The 25,365-nt window shown below is 38.1% G+C and overlaps 1 protein-coding gene across 3 annotated transcripts in view; it reads right to left on the bottom strand.

Annotated features, from left to right (window-relative positions):
• Nucleotides 1-25,365, bottom strand: part of UBE3D (ubiquitin protein ligase E3D) — a 232,058-nt gene that overhangs the window by 168,113 nt on the left and 38,580 nt on the right. For all 3 annotated transcript variants that reach the window (XM_060114861.1, XM_060114863.1, XM_060114864.1), the window contains exons 7-8: nucleotides 24,247-24,355; nucleotides 21,034-21,197 (exon numbers count right to left, since the gene is read on the bottom strand). In XM_060114861.1, the coding sequence (XP_059970844.1) occupies nucleotides 21,034-21,197; nucleotides 24,247-24,355 (273 nt within the window). The remainder of the gene's footprint in view (nucleotides 1-21,033; nucleotides 21,198-24,246; nucleotides 24,356-25,365) is intronic.

The following is a 25,365-nucleotide window of genomic DNA, read 5'->3' on the forward strand; positions in this document are numbered from 1 at the left end:
AGAATCCACAGGACCTAGAATAAGCTTCTATATATTTATTTTTATGTAATTCCCTAAGATGTAAAGGAGAGTTTATGAGCCATGGATAACAGAAGAAAAAATTTTTTATAGGTTTCTTACTGAAGACCTTACCCATGCAGGACTACTTACAAACAAAGACATCATTTTCCGTATCAATCCCTTTCTTATGGAAATATTACAAAAATCACACGTATATTGGTTGAAATGGAAAGCTTAGAGTCCTATGGGTAATTATATACTCTGAACAAACCCACTTAACTATATATGACCTGCACAGGTGAATAAATATTTGAGAAGTTGCAGAATTCCATTCTGATTGGACATGATAGAACATGTGACAGGCACAGAAGGCAGGGCCAGGGTGGTGAAATTGGAGCAGGCTGTGGAAGACCCCATATACTAATCCAAGGAGATAAAGACTTTGGGTACATAAAAGAAAGCGGGGGAGTGATATGATTGGGATGACCGGGCTGGCTGCAGAATACAGGCTGAACTACAGAGTTCAAACAGGTTGAAGAAACACTTATAAACATCACATGAAGAGTGACAAAGTCTTGAAGTAGGTTAACAGTAATTATAAAGACAAAAGAAAGAATAGATATGAAGGAGACTTTTTTGTGGTTTTTTGTTTTTTTTGCGGTACATGGGCCTCTCACTGTTGTGGCCTCTCCTGTTGTGGAGCACAGGCTCCGGACGCGCAAGCTCAGTGGCCATGGCTCACGGGCCCGGCCGCTCCGCGGCATGTGGGATCTTCCCGGACTGGGGCCCGAACCCGTGTCCCCTGCATTGGCAGGCGGCCTCTCAACCACTGCGCCACCAGGGAAGCCCTGAAGGAGACTCTGAAGGTAGAATGGACATGACTTTACAACTGGACGGGTGTGCGGGGAGCAGGAAACAATCGAAGGCCAGCTTTAGGGTTTGAGCCTGGCTGGCTAGCAGGATCATAATGCCATTGATAGAGACACAAACAAAAGGAAGCGTATGTTCACCAGGAATGTTCATGAGTTTCTTCTACCTTGGCCGTACTGAATGTGGGCTATGGGATCAATGAGATCTATGGCAGAGACAACCTAGACAAGATGGAGACATAAGCACAGAATATAAGTGAAAGGGAGGACCGGGAACGAAGACTTGAAAGGTTTTACTCAACAGAAATTAGAGTTTCTACCATGAGAGCAGATGAGCTTCGCAAAGGGGAAGAAGGAGTCGGGGAGAGCAGTGTTAGCAGGTGTAAGACACAGGAGATGTGGCAGGAGAGGGTGAGCAGAGGTCGAAAGAAAGAGGAAAGGGAAGAGGTCAAAGAGGTCAGAACAAAACCAGGAGAATGCCAAGGCAAACACTTCCAAGAAGAAATGGTGAATAATGCTGACTGCTAAAAATTGAGAAAAAGCAAATGATTTTGCTTGGCAGGTGACCACCTGAGATCTTTGGATCAGCAGTTTCAGTAGATGACTGGAGTAAAAGCATGAATGGCCATGTTAGAAAGAAGATCTCCTTAAGTGTAATACAGAAGCAAAAGCCTTCCAATTCTAATTTTAATTTTGATAGGATGAAAATGTAAACTTCTGTGTATCACAAGGCATGATAAATATATATATATATCACACACAATCTATAAGAATTCCAAACACCAAAGACACACACACAAACACACAGACTCACAGACACCAGCTTAAGCAGGCAAATGAATACAAACAGGCTATTCATGGAAGAAGCTCGAATGGCTAGTAAACATAAACAAAGAGGTTCAACCACACAATCAGTGAAACACTCACTTAAAAAAGATATAATTCTGTCAGATTGGCCAAAATTAATAAACCTAATATAATCAAGTACTAGAACAGGTATGAGAAGTAAAAGTGCCAGTTAGAATAGCCCCTAGGAGAAAAACTGGGCATTATCTAAGTATTAATATTTAAAATACTAGCAGTAAGGATCACTTCCATTCTCCAACAAAAAGAACCAGGGCTTCTTTTATGGCTGATTCCAGGGCTGGGGTAGGGAAAGTATAAGATGACTCTGGAGCATTCTGTAGGATCAGAAAGTAGGAAGATGATCAAAAATTAAAAGTATGAGGGCATGTCAAAGGACACAGGGAGCCAGCCAAAAAGGGCTCCCAATGTCCAAAGATGAAACAATTTGAGCAACAGAATAAGTAGCAAATAAGTAAATAAAATAAATAACATATTGTATAGCACAGGGAATATGGCCAATTTTATAATAACTTTAAATGGAGTATAATATATAAAAACACTGAATCACTATGTTGTACACCTGAAACTAACAGAATATTGTAAATCAACTTTAATTCAATTAAAAACAAATGACTCACAGGGGCTTCCCTGGCAGTCCAGTGGTAAAGACTCTGCACTTCTACTGCAGGGGGCACAGGTTCGATCCTTGACCGGGGAACTAAGATCCCACATGCCACATGGCACACACAGCCAAAAAAGAAATTCACAAAGAAAATGAAATCATTCACGTTGTTGCACAGATCAGTAATTCATTCTTTTTTCATTGCTCAGTGGTATTCCACTACATGGCTATTACAATATGTTTGTCCATTCATCTGCTGATGGACATGTGAGTTATTTCCAGTTTGGGGTTATTAAAAATAAATCTGCTATGAATATTAAAAAAATAAATAAACAAGGTATGAAATAAAAATACATGAGTACATCAGAGAAAAATAACTGAATAAATAAATAAACAGAGGAAAAGAAACAAATCTTCCTTCAGTAAAATTTCAAACAATATATGTAGATACTAAGCCCTTCTAGGAGGTGGAGCTTATCTTCCCCCCTCTTCTTTGACTGTGGGCTGGAATTGGTGACTCGATTCCAAAGAAAAGAATATGGAAAGGGAAAAACAGTCACTTCACAGTGAGGAAGCCTGGCCAGCATTACTTTAGCCAGGTGACCAAGTTGAACATTGCCAGTGATGGCTGTGGATTCCATGTACCCCCTGATATGATGTGATGTGATAGTATTCTTTTCAAAACCTATAACCTCAATCTAATCAAGAGAAAAAAATCAGACAAACCCAAACTAAGGGACATTCTACAAAATGCTTAACCAGTACTCCTCAAAACAGGCAAGGTCATGAAAAATAGGGAAAGTATGCGGAACTGCTATAGACCAGAAGAGACAAAGGAGATGAACCAAATCAATGCAATGTGGTATCATGGATTGGATCCTAGAATAGAAAGAGGACGTTTGGGAGACCTAGTGAAATCCAAATAAAGCCTAGAGTTTAGTTAACAGCAATGTACCAATGTTGGTTTCTTAGTTTTGACAGAGGTGCCATGGAAACGTAAGATAACATCAGGGGAAACTGAAAATGGATGAAAGGTATGTACACAAGAATGATCTGTACTATCTTTGCAACTTTTATATAAATCTAAAACTACTCCAATAAAAAAGTTTATTTAAAAAAATGTAAAATAAATATATTCCAGGAGCAACAACTCCACTTCTTTCTATTCACTTGAAAGAAGTCCTTGCAGAGGTGCATAAATAACATGGTCTTCACTGAAGAATTGTTAGTATCAGGGAAAGATTTTAAATAATCATAATAGAATGGCTTAAGAAATCATAAAATACCTACATGATGGAATATTAGACTGCAGTTTAAAAAATGAGATATATCCACATGCACTGAGAACATATAATGTCGAGAGAAAAAATAAGCTGCAGAAGGATACGATATGACAAGAAAAAGGAAAAGAGAACACGAAGTATTTCTACGTATATTTCTGGGGAATACAGACATATATGTCTATGTTTAGATGAAGTCTGGCAAGATACACAGCAACTTGGTTACAGTGGTGACTTATGCGGGGGGAGGTGCTGGACTTGGAGATGGTGGCCAAGGAGATGTGAGCTTTACCCTATGATGCTGAAATTATTTCACAAGGATGATAGCTTCATCACTTACCTGGGGAATTAGTAATGATTTATAAGGTGGGAAGACCATTTTCCTCTAACACAGGATAGAAAATGGCTAGAGGAGGGTTCTGGCAGTTGACCTGGTGCAGTGGCGTGAAGGCATCCCATGGAGGCCCTTGGCCTGAAGCCCTGCCTGGGTTCCCGAGACAAGCACCTGCTGTCAGGTGGATGTCACAGAAGCAGCCAGCCTTAACAGTGGAGAGGCCAACAATGGAATGTTCAATTTATCTTGGTTTTCAACAGAGGTGCAAGCACCCGGAGGGCTCCTATAGCCATATGGATTAAAAAAAAAAAAAAGGCCCCCAAGTGATACTGAAAGAAACTGACTTCTTCCCTCTACTCCAGATGACCTTAAAATCGAAGATTCATTTTTCACTCGCCATGCCTAGAACAAAAGCAGAACCAACCAAGACCATTGCAGTAGCTTTACATGACAAATGTCAAACTAAAATTCTGGCAGACTTGAGAAACTATGCATCTTTTCCTTTATACTTGTCCTCCCATGTTAGGCCAATAGATTTCCTTACAAAGTGGGATTACAAAAATCCTATGGAAAATTTAACTCCTCAGAGCATACATTTAAATAAGTGCCAAAGCTCCATTATTTTTATTTTATTTTATTTTTTTGCGGTACGCAGGCCTCTCAGTGTTGTGGCCTCTCCTGTTGCGGAGCACAGGCTCTGGACGCGCAGGCTCAGTGGCCATGGCTCACGGGCCCAGCCGCTCCGTGGCATGTGGGATCTTCCCAGACTGGGGCACGAACCCACATCCCCTGCATCGGCAGGCGGACCCTCAACCAATGCACCACCAGAGAAGCCCCAAAGCTCCATTTTAAAGTATACAGTTTTCCTTAACATATTTTAAAGAGCTCAGTTCCCATCAATCTGGTGTGCTTTAAAATAACACTTTAGAAGCTTTAAATCTGCAATTAAAAGTCAATTTCTTCTCTATCACAACTAACTCTCAGTAAATGATTAGAAGCTATGGCCACTTTCCAATCCTTGATCTTCATTAAAACAGGCCACATAGATTCTGTGGTCCATCGTCTTAATGACACAAGAAGAACTCAACACTCTTTGCATTCAGACAACACAGTTTTAACCCTGATGAACCCAACTCTGCTTTCTGAGTTTACACTCAAGTAGATGATAAGCTGGAGAAAGTCACACCGAGGGAAAGATCCATATCACCATAAATTCAGGATGGCAAACCTCAAACGGGCAACGAACAATGCCTACTGATCCCCCATCTGCTCTCCAAATGATCATTTTTAATCTTCTTTATTCTCTTCCAACCTCCAACTGTCCGTGACCTCCACCTCTTTCCCTTGTGCCCCTTCCCTAATCACATCTATGTTACAGATAAAAGAGAGGCCATCGGAAGATGAGTCTCTCATCTTTCCAAAACCTATTATGCAAACCTGTCCCATCCTCTTCAATTCTAATCTCCTTCTGTCCTGTCACAGAAAGGGAACCATCTGTGTTCCTAAGGCAGGCTGCTACATCTGAGCCGGAGGTACCAGTGCTATATTGTCAGAATCTTAGCTAATCAGGCATCACTTCTTTCTCCTGTCTAGTCAATTCCTTCTCTGGCCTGAGTGAGCCAGAGCCACCGAATCAGCTGCTCCTTTAACGCCGTCCTGTCTGAGCGAAGAACAGACGCCCTCCGGCAACCTACACACAGAGGCGGGGCCAAATCCAAAGCTGAACCCCGGGAACTGTGCGAACAAAGAAGAGAAAGGGAAATCTCTCCCAGCAGCCTCAGGAGCAGTAGGTTAAATCTCCACAGTCAACTTGATATACCCTGCATCTGTGGAATAACTGAAAAGAAAACATCCCAAAATTGAGGAGGTGGCCTTTGGGAGCAAAGATATATGTATTTTTTTCCCTTTTTCTCTTTTTGTGAGTGTGTATGTGTATGCTTCTGTGTGAGATTTTGTCTGTATAGCTTTCCTTTCACCATTTTTCCTAGGATTCTGTCTGTTCATTTTTCTTTTTGTTTTTTTTAGTATAGGTTTTAGTGCTTATTATCATTGGTGGATTTGTTTTCTGGTTTGGTTGCTCTCTTCTTTCTTTCCCTTCTTTTTTTAATTACTTCTTAATTTTTTTTATTTTTAATAATTATTTTTTATTTTAATAACTTTATTTTATTTTATTTTTTTCTTTCTTTCTTTTTTTCTACCTTTTCTTCTGACTGTGTGGCTGACAAGGTGTCAGGCCTGTGCCTCTGAGGTGGGAGAGCCGAGTTCAGGACATTGGTCCACCAGAGACCTCCAGCTCGATGTAATATCAAACAGCAAAAGCTCTCCCAGAGATCTCCATCTCAATGCTAAGACCCAGCTCCACTCAACGACCAGCAAGCTACAGTGCTGGACACCCTATGCCAAACAACTAGCAAGACAGGAACCGAACCCCACCCATTAGCAGAGAGGCTGCCTAAAATCATAACAAGGTCACAGACACCCCAAAACACACCACTGGACGTGGTCCTGCCCAGCAAAAAGACAAGATCCAGCCTCATCCACCAGAACACAGGCACTAGTCCCCTCCACCAGGAAGCCTACACAACCCACTGAACCAACCTTAGCCACTGTGGGCAGACACCAAAAACAACGGGAACTACGAACCTGCAGCGTGACAAAAGGAGACCCCAAACACAGTAAGATAAGCAAAATGAGAAGACAGAAAAACACACAGCGGATGAAGGAGCAAGGCAAAACCACAACAGACCAAACAAATGAAGAGGAAATAGGCAGTCTACCTGAAAAAGAATTCAGAGTAATGATAGTAAAGATGATCCAAAATCTCGGAAATAGAATGGAGAAAATACAAGAAACATTTAACAAGGACCTAGAAGAACTAAAGAGCAAACAAACAATTATGAACAACATAATACAGGAAATAAAAATTCTCTAGAAGGAATCAATAGCAGAAAAACTTAAGCAGAAGAATGGATAAGTGACCTGGAAGATAAAATAGTGGAAATAACTACCACAGAGCAGAATAAAGAAAAAAGAATGAAAAGAATTGAGGACAGTCTCAGAGACCCCTGGCACAACATTAAACACACCAACATTTGAATTATAGGGGTCCGTGAAGAAGAAGAGAAAAAGAAAGGAACTGAGAAAATATTTGAAGAGATTATAATTGAAAACTTCCCTACTATGGGAAAGGAAATAGTTGCAAGTCCAGGAAGCGCAGAGAGTCCCACACAGGATAAATCCAAGGAGAAACATGCCAAGACACATTAATCAAACTATCAAAAATTAAATGCAAAGAAAAAATATTAAAAGCAGCAAGGGAAAAACAACAAATAACATACAATGGAATCCCCATAAGGTTAACAGCAGATCTTTCAGCAGAAACACTGCAAGCCAGAAGGGAGTGGCAGGACATATTTAAAGTGATGAAAGGGAAAAACCTACAACCAAGATTACTCTACCCAGCAAGGATCTCATTCATATTCTAAGGAGAAATTAAAACCTTTACAGACAAGCAAAAGCGAAGAGAATTCAGCTCCACCAAACCAGCTTTACAACAAATGCTAAAGGAACTTCTCTAGGCAGGAAACCAAAGAATAGGAAATGACCTACAATAACAAACCCAAAACAATTAAGAAAATGGTAATAGGAACATACATATCGATAATTACCTTAAATGTAAATGGATTAAATGCTCCAACCAAAAGACATAGACTGGCTGAATGGATACAAAAACAAGACCCATATATATGCTGTCTACAAGAGGCCCACTTCAGACCTAGGGACACATACAGACTGGAAGTAAGGGGATGGAAAAAGATATTCCATGCAAATGGAAATCAAAAGAAAGCTGGAGTAGCAATTCTCATATCAGACAAAATAGACTTTAAACTAAAGACTATTACAAGAGACAAAGAAGGACACTACATAATGATCAAGGGATCAATCCAAGAAGAAGATATAACAATTGTAAATATTTATGCACCTATCATAGGAGCACCTCAAAACATAAGGCAAATGCTAACAGCCATAAAAGGGGACATTGACAGTAACACAATCATAGTAGGGGACTTTAACACCCCACTTTCACCAATGGACAGATCATCCAAAATGAAAATAAATAAGGAAACACAAGCTTTAAATGATACATTAAACAAGATGGACTTAATTGATATTTATAGGATATTCCTTCCAAAATCAACAGAATACACTTTCTTCTCAAGTCCTCATGGAACATTCTCCAGGATAGATCATATCTTGGGTCACATATCTAACCTTGGTATATTTAAGAAAACTGAAATCATATCAAGTATCTTTTCTGACCACAACGCTATGAGACTAGATATCAATTACAGGAAAGAAATCTGTAAAAAATACAAACACATGGAGGCTAAACAATACACTACTTAATAACCAAGAGATCACTGAAGAAATCGAAGAGGAAATCAAAAAATACCTAGAAACAAATGACAATGAAAACACAATGACCCAAAACCTATGGGATGCAGCAAAAGAAGTTCTAAGAGGGAAGTTTATAGCAATACAATCCTACCTCAAGAAACAAGAAACATCTCAAATAAACAACCTAACCTTACACCTAAAGCAATTAGAGAAAGAACAAGAAAACCCCAAAGTTAGCAGAAGGAAAGAAATCATAAAGATCAGATCAGAAATAAATGAAAAAGAAATGAAGGAAACAAGAGCAAAGATCAATAAAACTAAAAGCTGGTTCTTTGAGAAGATAAACAAAATTGATAAACCATTAGCCAGACTCATCAAGAAAAAAAGGGAGAAGACTCAAATCAATAGAATTAGAAACGAAAAAGGAGAAGTAACAACTGAAACTGAAGAAATACAAAGGATCATGAGAGATTACTACAAGCAACTATATGCCAATAAAATGGACAACCTGGAAGAAACGGACAAATGTTTAGAAAAGCACAACCTTCTGAGACTGAGCCAGGAAGAAATAAAAAATATAAACAGACCAATCACAAGCGCTGAAATTGAGACTGTTATTAAACATCTTCCAACAAACAAAAGTCCAGGACCAGTTGGCTTCACAGATGAATTCTATCAAACGTTCACAGAAGGGACAATGCCTATCCTTCTCAAGCTCTTCCAAAATATAGCAGAGGAAGCAACACTTAAAAACTCATTCTATGAGGCCACCATCACCCTGATACCAAAACCAGACAAAGATGTCACAAAGAAAGAAAACTACGGGGCAATATCACTAATGAACATAGATGCAAAAATCCTCAACAAAATACTAGCAAAAAGAATCCAACAGTACATTAAGAGAATCATACACCATGATCAAGTGGGGTTTATCCCAGGAATGCAAGGATTCTTCAATATATGCAAATCAATCAATGTGATACACCATATTAACAAATTGAAGGAGAAAACCCATATGATCATCTCAATCAATGCAGAGAAAGCTTTTGATAAAATTCAACACTGATTTATGAAAAAAACCCTCCAGAAAACAGGCATAGAGGGAACTTACCTCAACATAATAAAGACCATATATGACAAACCCTAACATCTTTCTCAATGGGGAAAAACTGAAACCATTTCCTCTTAGATCAGGAAAAAGACAAGGTTGCCCACTCTCACCACTATTATTCAACATAGTTTTGGAAGTCTTAGCCACAGAAATCAGAGAAGAAAAAGAAATAAAAGGAATACAAATTGGAAACGAAGAAGTAAAGCTGTCACTGTTTGCAGATGACATGATACTACACATAGAGAATCCTAAAGATGGTACCAGAAAACTACTAGAGCTAATCAATGAATTTGGTAAAGTAGCAGGATACAAAATCAATGCACAGAAATCTCTTGCATTCCTATACATTAATGATGAAAAATCTGAAAGAGAAATTACGGAAACACTCCCATTTACCATTGCAACAAAAAGAATAAAATATCTAGGGATAAACCTACCTAAGGAGACAAAAGACCTGTATGCAGAAAACTATAAGACACTGATGAAAGAAATTAAAGACAATACAAACAAATGGAGAGATATACCATGTTCTTGGTTTAGACGAATCAACACTGTGAAAATGACTCTACTACCCAAAGCAATCTACAGATTCAATGCAATCCCTATCAAACTACCAATGGCATTTTTCACAGAACTAGAAAAAAATCCCACAATTTGTACGGAAACACAAAAGACCCCGAATAGCCAAAGCAATCTTGAGAAAGAAAAATGGAGCTGGAGGAATCAGGCTCCTGGATTTCAGACTATACTACAAAGCTACAGTAATCAAGACAGTATGGTATTGGCACAAAAACAGAAATATAGATCAATGGAACAGGATATAAAGTCCAGAGATAAACTCACGCACATATGGTCACCTTACCTTTGATAAAGGAGGCAAGAATATACAATGGAGAGAAGACAGCCTCTTCAATAAGTGGTGCTGGGAAAACTGGACAGTTACATGTAAAAGAATGATATTAGAACACTCCCTAACACCATACACAAAAATAAACTCAAAATGCATTAAAGACCTAAATGTAAGGCTAGACACTATAAAAGTCTTAGAGGAAAACATAGGCAGAACACTCTATGATATAAATCACAGCAAGATCCTTTCTGACCCATCTCCTAGAGGATTGGAAATTAAAACAAAAATAAACAAATGGGACCTAATGAAGCTTCAAAGCTTTTGCACAGCAAAGGAAACCATAAACAAGATGAAAAGACAACCCTCAGAATGGGAGAAAATATTTGCAAATGAAGCAACCGACAAAGGACTAATCTCCAAAATTTACAAGCAGCTCATGCAGCTCAATATCAGAAAAACAAACAACCCAATCCAAAAATGGGCAGAAGACCTAAATAGACAGTTCTCCAGAGATGATATACAGATTGCCAACAAACACATGAAAGGATGCTGAACATCACTAATCATTAGAGAAATGCAAATCAAAACTACAATGAGGTATCACCTCACACCAGTCAGAATGGCCATCATCAAAAAATCTACAAACAATAAATGCTGGAGATGGTGTGGAGAAAAGGGAACCCTCTTGCACTGTTGGTGGGATTGTAAATGGATACAGCCACTATGGAGAACAGTATGGAGGTTCCTTAAAAAACTAAAAATGAAACTACCATAGGACCCAGCAATCCCGCTACTGGGCATATCCCCTGAGAAACCATAGTTCAGACAGACTCATGTATCACAATGTTCACTGCAGCTCTATTTACAATAGCCAGTATATAGAAGCAACCTAAGTGTCCATCAACAGATGAATGGATAAAGAAGATGTGGCACATATATACAATGGAATATTACTCAGCCATAAAAAGAAATGTAATTGAGTTATTTGTAGTGAGGTGGATGGACCTAGAGTCTGTCGCACACAGTGAAGTAAGTCAGAAAGAGAAAAACAAATACCGTATGCTAACACATATATATGGAATCTAAAAAAAAAAAAATGGTTCTGAAGAACCTAGGGGCAGGACAGGAATAAAAACGCAGACGTAGGTAATGGACTTGAGGACGCAGGGAGTGGGAAGGGTAAGCTGGGATGAAGTGAGAGAGTGGCATGGACATATATACAGTACCAAATGTAAAAACCGATAGCTAGTGGGAAGTAGCCGCATAGCATAGGGAGATCAGCTTGGTGCTTTGTGACCACCTAGAAGGGTGGGATAGGGAGGGTGGGAGGGAGACGCAAGAGGGAGGAGATATGGGGATATATGTATACGTATAGCTGATTCACTTCGTTATACAGCAGCAACTAACACACCATTGTAAAGCAATGATACTCCAATAAAGATGTTATAAGAAAAAAAAAAAAGGATCGTCACAGGAAAGGGGACTAAGTTAAAAAAGAGACTGCACAAGAAAAGGAAAGCTTGAAACCATTCCATCTGAGGATGTCTAGCTTGGAGATGACAAAATCTAGGAATGAGTGTTAGATTATCTGAAATATTTGAAGAGCTGCCATGTTCAAGAGTCAACAGATTAATTTCTGGTAGTTCTGGATGAGAGTTTCTGGGAAGCAGATTTCAGCCCAATAAAAGAAAGACCATTCTAACTCTCAGAACCATTTCGGTGCGATCTTTCTAAGGAGTGCCTTTGCCAGCAGCCAAAGAAGCCCAGTCTGGGGAAACGCACAGCACAGGGAACAGTTGTTCTCAAACATTTTCGTACCAGCTCTGGAAGCTTTTCTTCAGACAGAAGCTTTTGAGGTGACCCTGATAGGCTAAGCAAGTAAATGGGAGCGTCTCTGTGGGCAGATGACTGCCTGTCCCACCGCAGCACCTCTGTGAGCAACACCGCATCAACAGCAGCCACTGAGCTCCCAAGAACCCACCACATTCGCAGCTCAGCCCTTTTCAGATCTTACTGGGGTGGGGTGGACTGGCGGAGAGCACTTCCTAACTTTTCCCCCTTTTTCCTCAATTCAGCTAGTGATACTGTTTTCTATGAACAGCTGTTCCTCAGTATATATGTAGATTTTGGTTTTTTGAAAGAATTTTTTTTGGGGGGGTACATTTACCACGTTGCCTTAACTTTACTGCAAGTTCCTTTATGGCAGAAATCTTTGTGTTCTTACTGTGGAATCACATTAAATACCAAGCACAGTAGGAGGTAATAAAAGGAAAAAGAAAAACCCCAAACTGTTCAGACATGAAAGTTTAAGATAACTACCTCAGATCTGACTTATAAAGATACCCAACACATGATTAGAAAACATAGAAAAGCGAAGAAACAATTTCACATACACATTCCCCTCCTTTCCTTTATCCAATCTCTGTCACCCCACCTCCCCCTTTACTACCACAGGTCAGGACAATACTTATCTCACGTTCTTTCAGAAGAAAGAAACCGGATTGTCCCCCAAGAAAGCAATCCCAAGAGATGAACTACTTCTCATAGGAAACCTGCTTGATTGGAATCTCTAGGGAAAAACGCTCACTCTTATTATAAGTCATGGTCTTATTTCCTGTATCTTCTTTAATGATTATAAATGAATTCATGGATAATACAGGAATTCCAAATAAAATAGGGTTGAATTTAGGCCACTGTACTTAACACAGTCCACTCAGAAGAGGAATTTTTCCAATTACAGATCAAAGAAGTGTGTGCTCAACTTGCTTCATCATGGAGACTGGTCTCTCGATGGGTAAGTCTTGGTGATAATATGGTATTAGCTGATAAAATGTGTGAAAAGTCCTTTCCAAAGAAGCATTTATATTTTCCTAGAGGTACCTGATTATTTTCCTGTATTTTTAGATTAACTTTCTTTCAATGGATTCCTGTTCTAAGAAGCTAAGGTGAGGGAATTCTGAAAAAAATCACATTTGTATCCTTAAATTCTGACCTGTAAGATCAGATATGAACACAATATAAATCAGAAGTTTCTGCTACCAAAGTTACGTATTAATATGTATAAATATTCACTGAGTATAACAGAGTAAGCAGTATATTTTGAGGCATAATCAAAATGCTGACACATTCTAAACTACCACAGCGACAGTTCTTGAGAAAGAGTACACATTTATAGCAACATTTTCAGGTCCCCTAAAAGGGACTACAGGATATAATGACAAAGCACTGAATTTGGAATCATAACAACGTGGCTCTAATTGTGGCTTTATATCCGACTAACAAACTGACTAACTGTAGTCACTTCTCTTACTGCTCCTCAGTTTCCTCTCTTATAAAATATAACACATGTACATTCATTTCTGAAGTGTAAGTTTCTCCTACTCTGTAAAGTCAGTGTCCCTAATTGCAGGGATGGACAATGTCACCATGTGACTCCTATGTGGGGAAGCAGAAGACGCTCACTTGAGATGGTTTAATAAAGTACTCTTGAGGGTCTGGTGACACATATCAATTCATTCATTCACTTGTTCATTCATATATTCATTCTAGCATCATATTCACACACTATCCACATAAGCTCATAAGAAGTGTTTCAGCAGGTTATGCAATTAGTAAATAACAGGTCTTGGATGTTTTGTTGGATATAAAATTAGCATAAATTAACATTTGATTTATGTTTTTATCAATCAAAAGGACAAATTCCTCTAAATCTCAAAATCGCTTATTTTTATCTCCAAAGTATTGCAGGCAATGATAGTCTCTGGCGCATCAGGTATAGAGCTTCAAAACTAAGCAGAGTTTGGCAATGATTTCTTAGCTATGACACCAAAACCACAGGCAACGGAAGTGAAAATAGACAGATGGAACTGTATTAAACTTAAAACTTTTGTGTATCAAAAAACACAGTCAGGGCTTCCCTGGTGGCGCAGTGGCTGACAGTCCGCCTGCCGATAAGGGGGACATGGGTTTGTGCCCCGGTCCGGGAGGATCCCACGTGCCGCGGAGCAGCTGGACCCGTGAGTCATGGCCACTGGGCCTGTGCGTCCGGAGCCTGTGCTCCGCAACGGGAGAGGCCACAACAGTGAGAGGCCCGTGTACCACAAAAAAAAAAAAACAAAAAAAAAAACACAAAAAAACAGAGTCAGTGGAATAAAAAGGCAACCTATGGCATAAGAAAAAATATTTGCAGATCATATCTGATGAGGGGTTAATATCAAAATACATAAAGAAATCCTACAATTCAACAACAAAAAAATCAAATAACTACATTAAAAAATGGGCAAAGAACTTGAACAGACATTTCTCCAAAGAAGATATACAAATGGCCAAAAAAGATGCTCAATATCACTAATCATCAGAGAAATGCAAATCAAAACCACAATAAGATACCACCTCATATCCATTAGAATGGCTACTATAAAAAAAAACCAGAAAATAACAAAACATCCAAAAGAATTGAAAGCAGGATCTCAGCTATTTGCACATCCAAGTTCACAGCAGAACTACTCATAATACCCAAGAGGTGGAAGCAACCCAAACGCCCGTAGAGGAATGAATGGATAAACAAAAAGTGGTATATACATACAATGGAATAGTATTCAGCCTTAAAAAGGAAGGCAATCTTGTTACATGCTACAACATGGGTGAACCTTGAGGACATTATGCTAAGTGAAATAAGTCAGTTACAGAAAGACAAATACTATATGATTCCACTTACATGAAGTATCTAACGTAGTCAATGTGATGAACTGAATTGTGGCTCCCCCAAAATTCATGTGCTGAATATGAATACAGTTAGGGCTCTAACCACCAATATGACTGTATTTGGAGATAGGGCCTTTAAGGAAGTCCTTAAGTTAAATGAGGTCGTAAGAATGGGGCCTTATCAGTCCTTATCAGAAGAAGAGACAGGGAGATTTTTCTCTCTCTCTGTGCATGTGCAAAGGGAACAGGTCACGTGAGGACACAGCAAGATGGTAACCATTTACAAGCCAGGAAGAGACACCAATCCTGACGGCACTTTGACCTTGGACTTCTAGCCTCCAGAACTATAAGAAAATACATTTCTGTTGTTTAAACCACACAGTCTGTGGCATTTTGTTATGGCAGCCCTAGCAGATGAATGCAGTCAAACCCATAAAAACAGAAAACAGAATGGTGCTTACCACAGGCTGGGGGAAGGGGAAAACGGGTACAGTTTCAGATTTGCAAGACGAAAAAGTTCTGGAGATCTGTTTCACAACAGTGTGAATATAAAGTTGACCCCTGAACAACATGAGTTTGAACTGTGTGGGTCCACTTACATGCAGATTTTTTTCAGTAGTAAGTACTACAGTACTATGCGATCCGTGGTTGGTTGAATCCGTGAATGTGGATACAGAGGAATCTCAAACACAGAGGGCTGATTATAAATTCCAAGTGGATTTTTGACTGCACAGTTGGTTTTGTTCAAAGGGCAACTGCATTTAACATTTCTGAATTGTACACTGAAAAATGACTGAGATGCTAAATTTTATGTTATGTGATTTTTACCACAATAAAGAAAAATTAAGCAGAATTTCAAATTCCCTTCTGAAATAAAGAGGAAAAAGAGATTAAAAAATACTACTTCACAAATAGAAACAACTAGTAATACTATTTTATGCATAGAAAATGTATACGTGTGCAGTTTATACGTGTTTTTATTTCATTAGGAAAAGCAATAATGGTGACCACCTTAAGGCAAAAACATTACTTCTGTTTTAGAACCAATATTTAGCCAACACAGAGAAACCTACTTAGTTTATAAAATTTAATTGCTAAATTCTACTAAAATTAGGGGTGAATATAACACATCATCAGCATTTCCCTCAATACCTTTTGCAAGAAAATGTTGCTGTTAACAGTAGAATATGGAACAGTTCTTATCAGTTCAAATTTTCCAGATTCCTAAATCAGATATTGTATCTTTTGAAAAAGGTGGAAAGAACCACTACCAATATTAGGACTTACATAACTTATACAAGAGAATTCAGTTTGGCTTAAAAAAAAAAAAACACCCACTTATTTGCACTTAATGAATGCATTCCCCTAAGATCTCTTCTCTTAAAAATATGAGAACAAAGGACTTGATATCTATGAAATCCTTTGTCATTGTTTAACAAAAATACATCTATTCTTCATGTTTGCCCCCCCAAAAAAGAAAGAAGTGTAGCAATAGTTACACTATATTTTACCACTTATCCTGTTTTATTCTAACCAAAGTTAAGATGTGGGATTATAGATATTTTAACTCATGCCACAGTAAAATTTCCCTTATTTGCTGGCCTAAATACCATTTCAAGAAAAGTGTGGGTTGTGACCCCCAAAGGGAAAAGGTAGACACAGCTTGATTTCAGGAGATAATCTAGAACAGGGTATCTCAACTTTGGCACTACTGGCAATTGGGGCTGGATGATTCTTTGTTGTAAGTGCTCCAGTGCATTGCAGGATGTTTAAGAGTATCCCCAGCTCCACCTCCTATTAGATGCCAGTGGTCCCTCAAGTTGTGACAACCAAAAATATCTCCAGACATTACCAAATGTCCCTTGAGGGGCAAAATTACCCCCAATCTAGAGACTATGAGGCAACAGGTGAATTACTGAATTAGCAGAATTAAACTGCACAAGTGAACTTAAAAGAGTCCAAAGCTAAAAAGTTAATATTTAGGATCTAAACTTTGATATGCAAACTAAAGAATGTGAGCTGTAAGATAACTCTGGCTGGGGGTGGGTAGGGTGAGGGGGATTAAATAAAAGACAATAGACTTCAAAATGTTGAGACATGTGTCTATTGCTAGAAAGAACATTCTAAGAATATTACATGCCACGTTTTTGTATGTGCTCAAGGAAATAAAACCATAGTTACATTTGCTATTTTCCTCTTTTAGACTGCCATCTGGCAATCCACACTTCCACTAGGAAAAAAATTCTAGCCGATTGGACTAAAATAGTTAATATACCACCCCATGTGCCAAAAATATGCCAGGGAGTCTACGGTTTGCTCTGTCATGCCCCAAAAGAAAGAAACTAATGTCCTTAAAAGACAAAAGTAAATAACTCACACAATGCTTACTCAACCTGCAAAATTTCCTCCCCACCTTTGGAGGACCCAGAGGCAAACAGTAGGAGGAGGAAAAGCACAACAGAAGTAGATTTATAGAACAGGCAAACTGAAGTAATAAATTCATTTACTGGATGTCAACTCATCCCCAAGACACATGGAGTTAAAAAAAGTCCACTAATAAACACAGCAGAATACAATGGACTATATATTTATAGTCCATTACATCCCAGTGTCACAGGGATTTGTTAAAAATACATGAAATGATGGGACAGGTGCACTGCGTCCTTGTTAACACTCCTGAAGAAAGGCAGTGCAAAGATCCTTCACAATAATGAATACAAGGTTCACCACCATAACTAAAGCTACAATCACTTCCTTTTTCATGACACCCAAAAGTTGTCAAAAAACGGGCACATCCAGACTAGTATCTCCTTTGAGTTCTCATTCACCAGTCTGTAAAGGCAAGCTATGGTAACAAGAACAAACAGTCACCAATAGATGAACATTAATTATCAAATACAAGGACAAGCAGAAAACTATGTGTGATTCACTTCACAAATGTTTCATAGACGTAAACATAAATTGCATGTTTTGAGCACTCCTACGAGCACTCATCTAGATGGAGTAATGAGCAAGACCATCAAGGTCCTGGCTCACCTGGAGTTTACAGCCCAGTGCAGGAATTCCAATAAAATCATCAAACATTTGGGAAAAGCAACACCATGAAAGGCAGTACCAAACACAATGTTTTTTTTTCTTTTTTTCCAAAAGAGAAGAGTTAATATCCAAGGAACAAGAGTTAATAGAAAAAACAGAAGACTTTTAAGTATAATTATGATTCTCACAGAGACTGAGGACAGATTATGACATTAGAGAAAATCTTGAGTAAACACTTACATTTAGACACCTCTGAAAGAAATCTTAGAAATCAAGGATAAAGAGAAAATCCTAAAGGTTTTCAGAGAGACAAAATAGGTACAAGACATTTTCAGATATTCAAGGATTGACTACAGTCCAAGTTTAAAAGAGCTATTGGACTTTATCAAATCAAACAATTGGAACAAAGAATCATGAGTTTAAAAAATTGTAAAAATATACATACAATATAATACTATTTGTAAATATTTTTAAAACCATCAAGCAATCCTGTATGTTTTTATGGAAACAGACCTACATAATAAAAACATAAAAACATTTATGGTCATAATGCACGAGTATAAGTAAGAAGTAAGCAAAAGGAGTAGAGCTTTGGCTTGATACTTCTCTAAGAAGAAACAACCACGATCATCAGAATCAGAAAGGGAGAGAGTGCATTCGGGAGGGAGCAAGAGAGTGAATGCGAAACCCTGTTAAGAGTCGTTTCTTGTTTTGGTGAAGACAATGGATACTATATAAATCTAGATATTGACAGCTTTGGAAAAAAAGTATAAGGATATGTATTAAAAATTTAAGGTTAACCATTAAAAATCATTTTGAGATAGATTTTTTTTTTTACTTTCAAATCATTACAGGAAAGAAATGACACAGAGAAGCCAACCAATGTAAAAGTTAGCAGACTAAGTTCAACTACATCAGTAATCACAATAAATGTAAATTAATTAAGTTTACTATTAAAATAAACAGACTGTCACATTGGAGTTTTAAAATATCCAGCTACACGTTGTTTACAAGGTTAATGTTAATAAGATATACACCCAAGATAAAATAACACACAACTGAAAAAACACAATTGGAAAAAGATCAATAATTTTTTAAAAAGGAAAGTAAATATAGCAATAATAACATCAGACAAATTAGAATTAAAGAAAAATAACATAAAATGAAAGGAGAGAAAAATCTTATTGATGAAATACACAATTAGTCAAGTCGTTATGGCACAAACCTTTCATGTACCTAATTACATAGCTTCAAAATATATACTGCTAAAACAGGCATCAAAACCAGAAGAAAATGACTTTTCCATTACCACAGCATGAGATTTACCATATCCTTCTCAAAATATCCACGTTTCAAATAAATAAAAAAGAGGAATAAAAAGTTTTAATAAATTTGACTATATAAATCTAAATACATAAAGGTACACACCACACGCACACACCCTTCAACAAAGTCCCCAAAGCATCAAATACATAAGCCATATTCTTCGACCATGCTTCAATAAAACACAAGGAGAGTCAACTGAATCTGTTTCATTTAGACTGGCATCAGATGGGCAAAAATCTACGTAGCAGCTTGGGTGAGGGTGTAGGGAAATGGGCATTTATAGAAACTTTATGTGGGAGTATAAATTTGCAATGCCTTTTTGCAAAATAATTTGATATTACCTATTAAATTTTAAATGTTACACCCTTTGACTTAGTAATTCTACTTTTAGAAATACCTCATAAAAAAGTACACATAATTGCAAAACAAATATACAACATACAGTGGAATACTAATTATAGCAGCAAAAAAGTAATAACCCAAATATCCATCAACAGAAAAATGGTTAAATTACTTACAGTACATCCATTTCATAAAATGTCAAGCACTGACATGGAAAGAATCTCCAAGACACAGTGTGTTGTTGTTTTGTTTTTTTGTTTTTTTAAGTGTAAAAAAATACACATGCATCAGGCAAATTATGTTAAGATGCAAAATAGAAAAAAAGTGGAAAAATTCACAACATACTTTTTTCTTCTGGAGAGAGACATGATGGAGAACTTTCACAGTTTACTTTACGTAAGTCTCTACTGTTTGAATATTTTATGACTTGAACTGCTTGCATAATTCAAAGAAAAGAAAAGACAAGCAATAATTTTTAAAAATTTCTTATTTACTTCCCAGAAGAAGACTGGGATCTTTCTGTTCTTAGTACAAATTTGATCAAACCCATCAGAGAGTACAGGACAAGTATAAACTTCCAATCTGTTTAAATAAGAACATTTTCTGTTCCCTCTGCCAAGAATGCTCTTCCTCAGATATGGCTCACTCCCTCACTGCCTTCAAGTTTTCCACTTAAATATCATTTTATCTGAGGAACCTTCTTTGACTTTTCAGTACAAAATGCCAACCTCCTACACCCTACTAACTTGCTTTACATTTCACACCTGTGTCTCAGTGTCCTTGTCTTTAAAATGGGGTGATAAGTGTACCTACCCCACAGGGTTGTTGTTGGGCTTAAAGGAGCAAGAAGCCCTCAGATGAGCACCTGACTTACAGGAAGAGCCACATCAGTCTTTGATGTTTTGTCTGTTTTGTTTATGGCCTGCCTTCTTTCTCCCTATGAGGATGACAACCCCAGGAGGCAGGGGCTGAGTTTTGTTCACAACTGTATCCCAAATGCCTGGAAAGTGTTTATCAGTAAATAATCATAGCTGTTGAAGCCTGATTTAGTCCTGCAGCCATATGTACAGACAGCTGAGATTACAAAAAAAAAAAAAGACCAATTATTTTCAGTAAAAGCAAGCTTTCTGCACATTAGCATGAACAACCTGTAATGATTCAACCCATTTTTAAAGCACAATGAGTAGCAGTATGATTGCCAGAAGCATCAAGTAGGGAAGTGGTACAGTCCCATTTAATTCCTTAATTTCTTAACACCAATGTGGCAACAGAAATGAAAACAAATGTGGAGGGAGAAAACAAAAGCATGACTTACTCTGCATTCCTGCTTTTGATGCATGGCTGGTAGAGGACCTTGACAGCATTCCAGGCAGAACTGGAATCGGCCTTCAATACATCTTCCAACAGAGGGAATTTTTTGATACTTGTGGGACTTTCCAAAGCTTCAATCACCAAACTGTCTGAGTTTAAAAGCCATAGCTAAAGACACAGAGAGAAAAGTCCAAGTACAATAATATCACAACCCTATTCATACCTCATACCACCACTCAAAAAAACAAAAACAAAACCATAAAGAAAAGACAAAACTATAAAACACCAGAAAAAATATCACATATATAACTTTTAAGACTTTCAAAGTATAACCTTTGGTAGAGCCCCTGACAACATAAAGTTTTTAAAGAAAAGACAACTGATTAGGAGAAAATATTGAATACATACAAAGTTATGATCCATAATATATAGAGCTCCTAGCAATCAATAAGGGGGAAAAAAAAACAGCCCAAGAGAAATACAGGTGAATAATATGAACAGAATATAAACAGAAGAAATAAATGATAAATATATAAAAATGCTAACATAACTAGTAATAAGGAAATGCAAAATTTTGTGCCACCACTTTTCACTTATCAGACTGGCAAATACAAAAAGACTGATAACAGTCAGCTCAGAAGAGGGGTTTGGAGCAGGTATTCCCACACGTTGCTCATGGAAGACTGTTTTGGGATTTGGACACAGGTGATTCACTGAGGAAATGCTCTCAGGAGAAAGGGAGGGAGGGCAAGAAGATAAGGCAGGGTAGCCAACAATGTGGACTCAGCCTGATCTCACACAGAGCTCTGAAGCCTGAATTCCACCTACAGAGTCTGTCCCATCTTGAGACAGGAGATGGCAGGTTTTGTAGCCCAGGGTCGGGTCACGGGCAGTGAGTGGGCTGAGTAGGGCAGCGGTGGGGGACGGTGGAGGACAGGAAACTCCCGGGCCAGGCAGCATCCGTCAGGATGGGACAAGCCTCTGGAGAAGAGGGCGGCCGTGAGCCGTGAGCAGGCAACACTCTCAGCAATGGGAAAGGCGGGGACCAGCCGAGGAGAGGGGACCTGGGGGGGGGCACCAAGAATGTCTATAAGGGATAAAGGATATTCACAAGGGATAAATTAGTCCAACTTTTTAGAGGTGATAATTATCAGAGTTTAAAATACACAAATTCCAATACTGCATAAGATGAGAAAGATCTGTTTCTGAAGTACTAAAATACATGTGCAAAGAGGATTTTCCCTGCAGTACTGTCTTTACCGGCCATACAGGGGAATTCTACTCATTAGGAAGAGTCCAATCCATATTTACACTAACAAGAAACAAGCCTCATGATACCTGGTTGTGTGAAGAATGCATGTTGAAGAACAATGCTAATCACATCATTATGTTATTTTTACAAATACCTGTGGGCATATGTGCATAGAACTGTAAACAGGGAAAAGAATGATGAAGTACGCGTGTCAGACTGCTAATGATTACCTCCGGATGGAACGACACAGCGGGGCGGAAGGGGGGAGAGGACAGGGGAACTACCACTTCTTTTATGTTCTTCACGTTGTCAGAATGTGTTTCAAGACTGTATTACTTTTATTTAAAATTTTTTTTTAAATTTAAATATACATTAGTAGTAAGTTTAAAAAGTTCCTCCTCCTGATTTTCAACTTGAAAACTTTGCAATAAAAGGAAATTAAGGGAATTCCCTGGTGGCCCAGTGGCTAGGACTCCGCCCTTCCGTGTGCAGAGGGCAGGGGTTTGATCCCTGGTCAGGGAACTAAGACCCCGCAAGGTGTGCGGTACGGCCGAAAAAAAAGGTGAAAAAAAAAAAAAAAAGACTGATTTCAGACTAGGACTATGAGGTATACTTAGTATCAACCTGAGTTAGAAAATATTTTAGCTTTGAATAGAAATTATCTGGAATTAGAGAAGCATGGGGTCCCTGTGATGGATGGACAGCCATAAAGCAACACCTAATAATCACCTCAAAGCCTCTCTCCTTTTAGCTACCATGCTCCCTTATTAGCTTGCGAGGTCCTCAAAGGCATTTTGGTTCTATCTTGAGCACCCAGGACAGTGTCTTTCAAATAAGAAGTACTCAATATATGTTTACTGGTTGAATAAAGCAGGCGTGGAGGCAGAGAAGAGACGGGGGCCCTCGATCTTGGATTTTCACATTATGTCCCCAATTGTTTTCTGCAGAACGTTATTTTTGACAGGAGCAGTTTAATATTAAATGCTTGTGGTACGTGTAGGGGATGATTCTGCTAACTGCAGAGCCTTTTCTCCAAAACTTGCTACTACTTCTCAAACATCCAAGTGCTGAAATCAGGATCTCAAAGAGATCTCTGCACTCCCATGTTCGCTGCAGCACTGTTTACAATAGCCAAGATGCAGAAACAATCTAACTGTCCACCAGTGATGAATGGATGAAGAAAATGTGGTACATACACCCTATGGAATATTATTTAGCCTCTAAACAGAAAGAAATCTTGTAATATGCAACAGTACAGATGAACCTCAAGGACATTATGATAAATAAGACAAGTTAGACAGGATAATACTACATGATTCCACTTACATGAGGAATCTAAAATAGTCTAACTCATAGAAGCAGAAAGTAGAATGCTGGTTGCCAGGCGCTGGGGGGGAGGGAAGAATGGGGACTTGTTAATCAAAGGGTATAAAGTTTTAGTTGGGCAAGCTGAGTAAGTTCTAGAGACCGGTTCTACAACACTGTGCCTATAACTAACAATGCTGTATCGTGGACTGAAAAATCTGTAAAGAGGGTAGATCACGTTAGGTGTTCTTACCACACACACACAAAACAATAAAAACAAAAACAGGAGCAACAGAACGTATTTTAACCATAAGAGTATCAAATGGGGAAAAAAAGTGAGAAAGACAGAATTGTGTTACACTGACCAAGAAAGCCATTAAAAACTAAGAATAGAAAAACTTCACCTTGTGGCATGAGATTCTACCGAGGAATCAGGTTGCAGTTGTCTCTAAATCCCTAGTACCTAGCACGCAGAGGCACTTAAATCACTTGTTTCAATTAAGGGGATTTGATTTGTGAATTAAACTGAGATTAAAAACTCAATATTTCATCATTTATTTTCTAGACCCGAGAATTAAGAAAAAAGAATGACAAAAACCAAAGAATTTCTGAGACCCTGGATTACTAGGCTACAGAAAGCTGGGTGAAATCATTTCTTACCAAGATGTACGCTTTGCCGTCATGTCCTTGAAGAGTGAATCTAAAAGTACTTCTAGCAGAGGAGAGTTCCACCAGGCACTGGGCAATAACGCTCTGTACAAACTGAGACCTGTTTGAACACAAACCAGTTTTCACAATGTGCCTCTTGTAATAAGTCTAACTGGCAGGGATGAGCCAAAAATACCCACAGGGCACCTAGAAGGCAGAGGTGGGTGCACGCTGGACTTTTCTATATGCTGCCCATCCCCTCACAACCTGTTCTCATTTTAATCTACTGTAATGTATTTGTGCTTGCACCAGTCTTTCTATAACCCATTCTTTGATCCTTAATACATTTTCCACCCCAAACCTAACTATTTCCCCCACTAAATAAAAAAATACTGTTAGACAAGTCAATAATCCATTTGGGCTGCGGCACATTCAACAGTGAATAACTAAGTTAAAAAAGAAGGTAAGAAATTTCCTCCCAAACATTAGACAGTATTTATCTCCAATGTTTTCCATTTGTATCCCCTCAGAGTGTCAGATCTGAGGTAGAATCAAAGTATTTATAGGAGGATAAAGTTCAAGGTTATGTTCAGAGAGCCATAATTTTTAGACATCAATAAATTAGCTGAAATAAAGACATACTACGGTTAACTTTCATTTACAAGACTAAAAAGATTGTAAGAAAAGAAACACTAATGGATTGAGTGGCTAAGTAACATTCTTTTTAAAAACACACAAGTCATTTGAAAACTAACCCATGTTTCAAGTAAGTTAAATTAAAACCAGAAATAATTACTCAAAAACCTATTGATGTTTATATTATAAAACCTTGGGTATCTAGCACATAAAAAGAAACACAAAAAACTTTCAGAACTAGAAGATTTATAAGAGCACATTTGTCTATACCATTATGGAAGCAAACCATAAATAAATCCTCAAATCTTTCATATCTGTGGTTTGGTTCCACTACCTAAAAACCTTTCCAAAGACTTTTATTTTTCCTTTCCAAACAAAGAGGGGTATAAATAAAAATGAATTCCCAAATAATCACTTACAATAAATAATTATAATTAATAATTCCCAAATACCTATCTTTCCTTACATGTGAAATTACAGAACACACTTAATTAG

Source organism: Mesoplodon densirostris, chromosome 12, assembly GCF_025265405.1.
Source record: "Mesoplodon densirostris isolate mMesDen1 chromosome 12, mMesDen1 primary haplotype, whole genome shotgun sequence".
In the NCBI taxonomy this organism is placed as follows: Eukaryota; Metazoa; Chordata; class Mammalia; order Artiodactyla; family Ziphiidae; genus Mesoplodon; species Mesoplodon densirostris.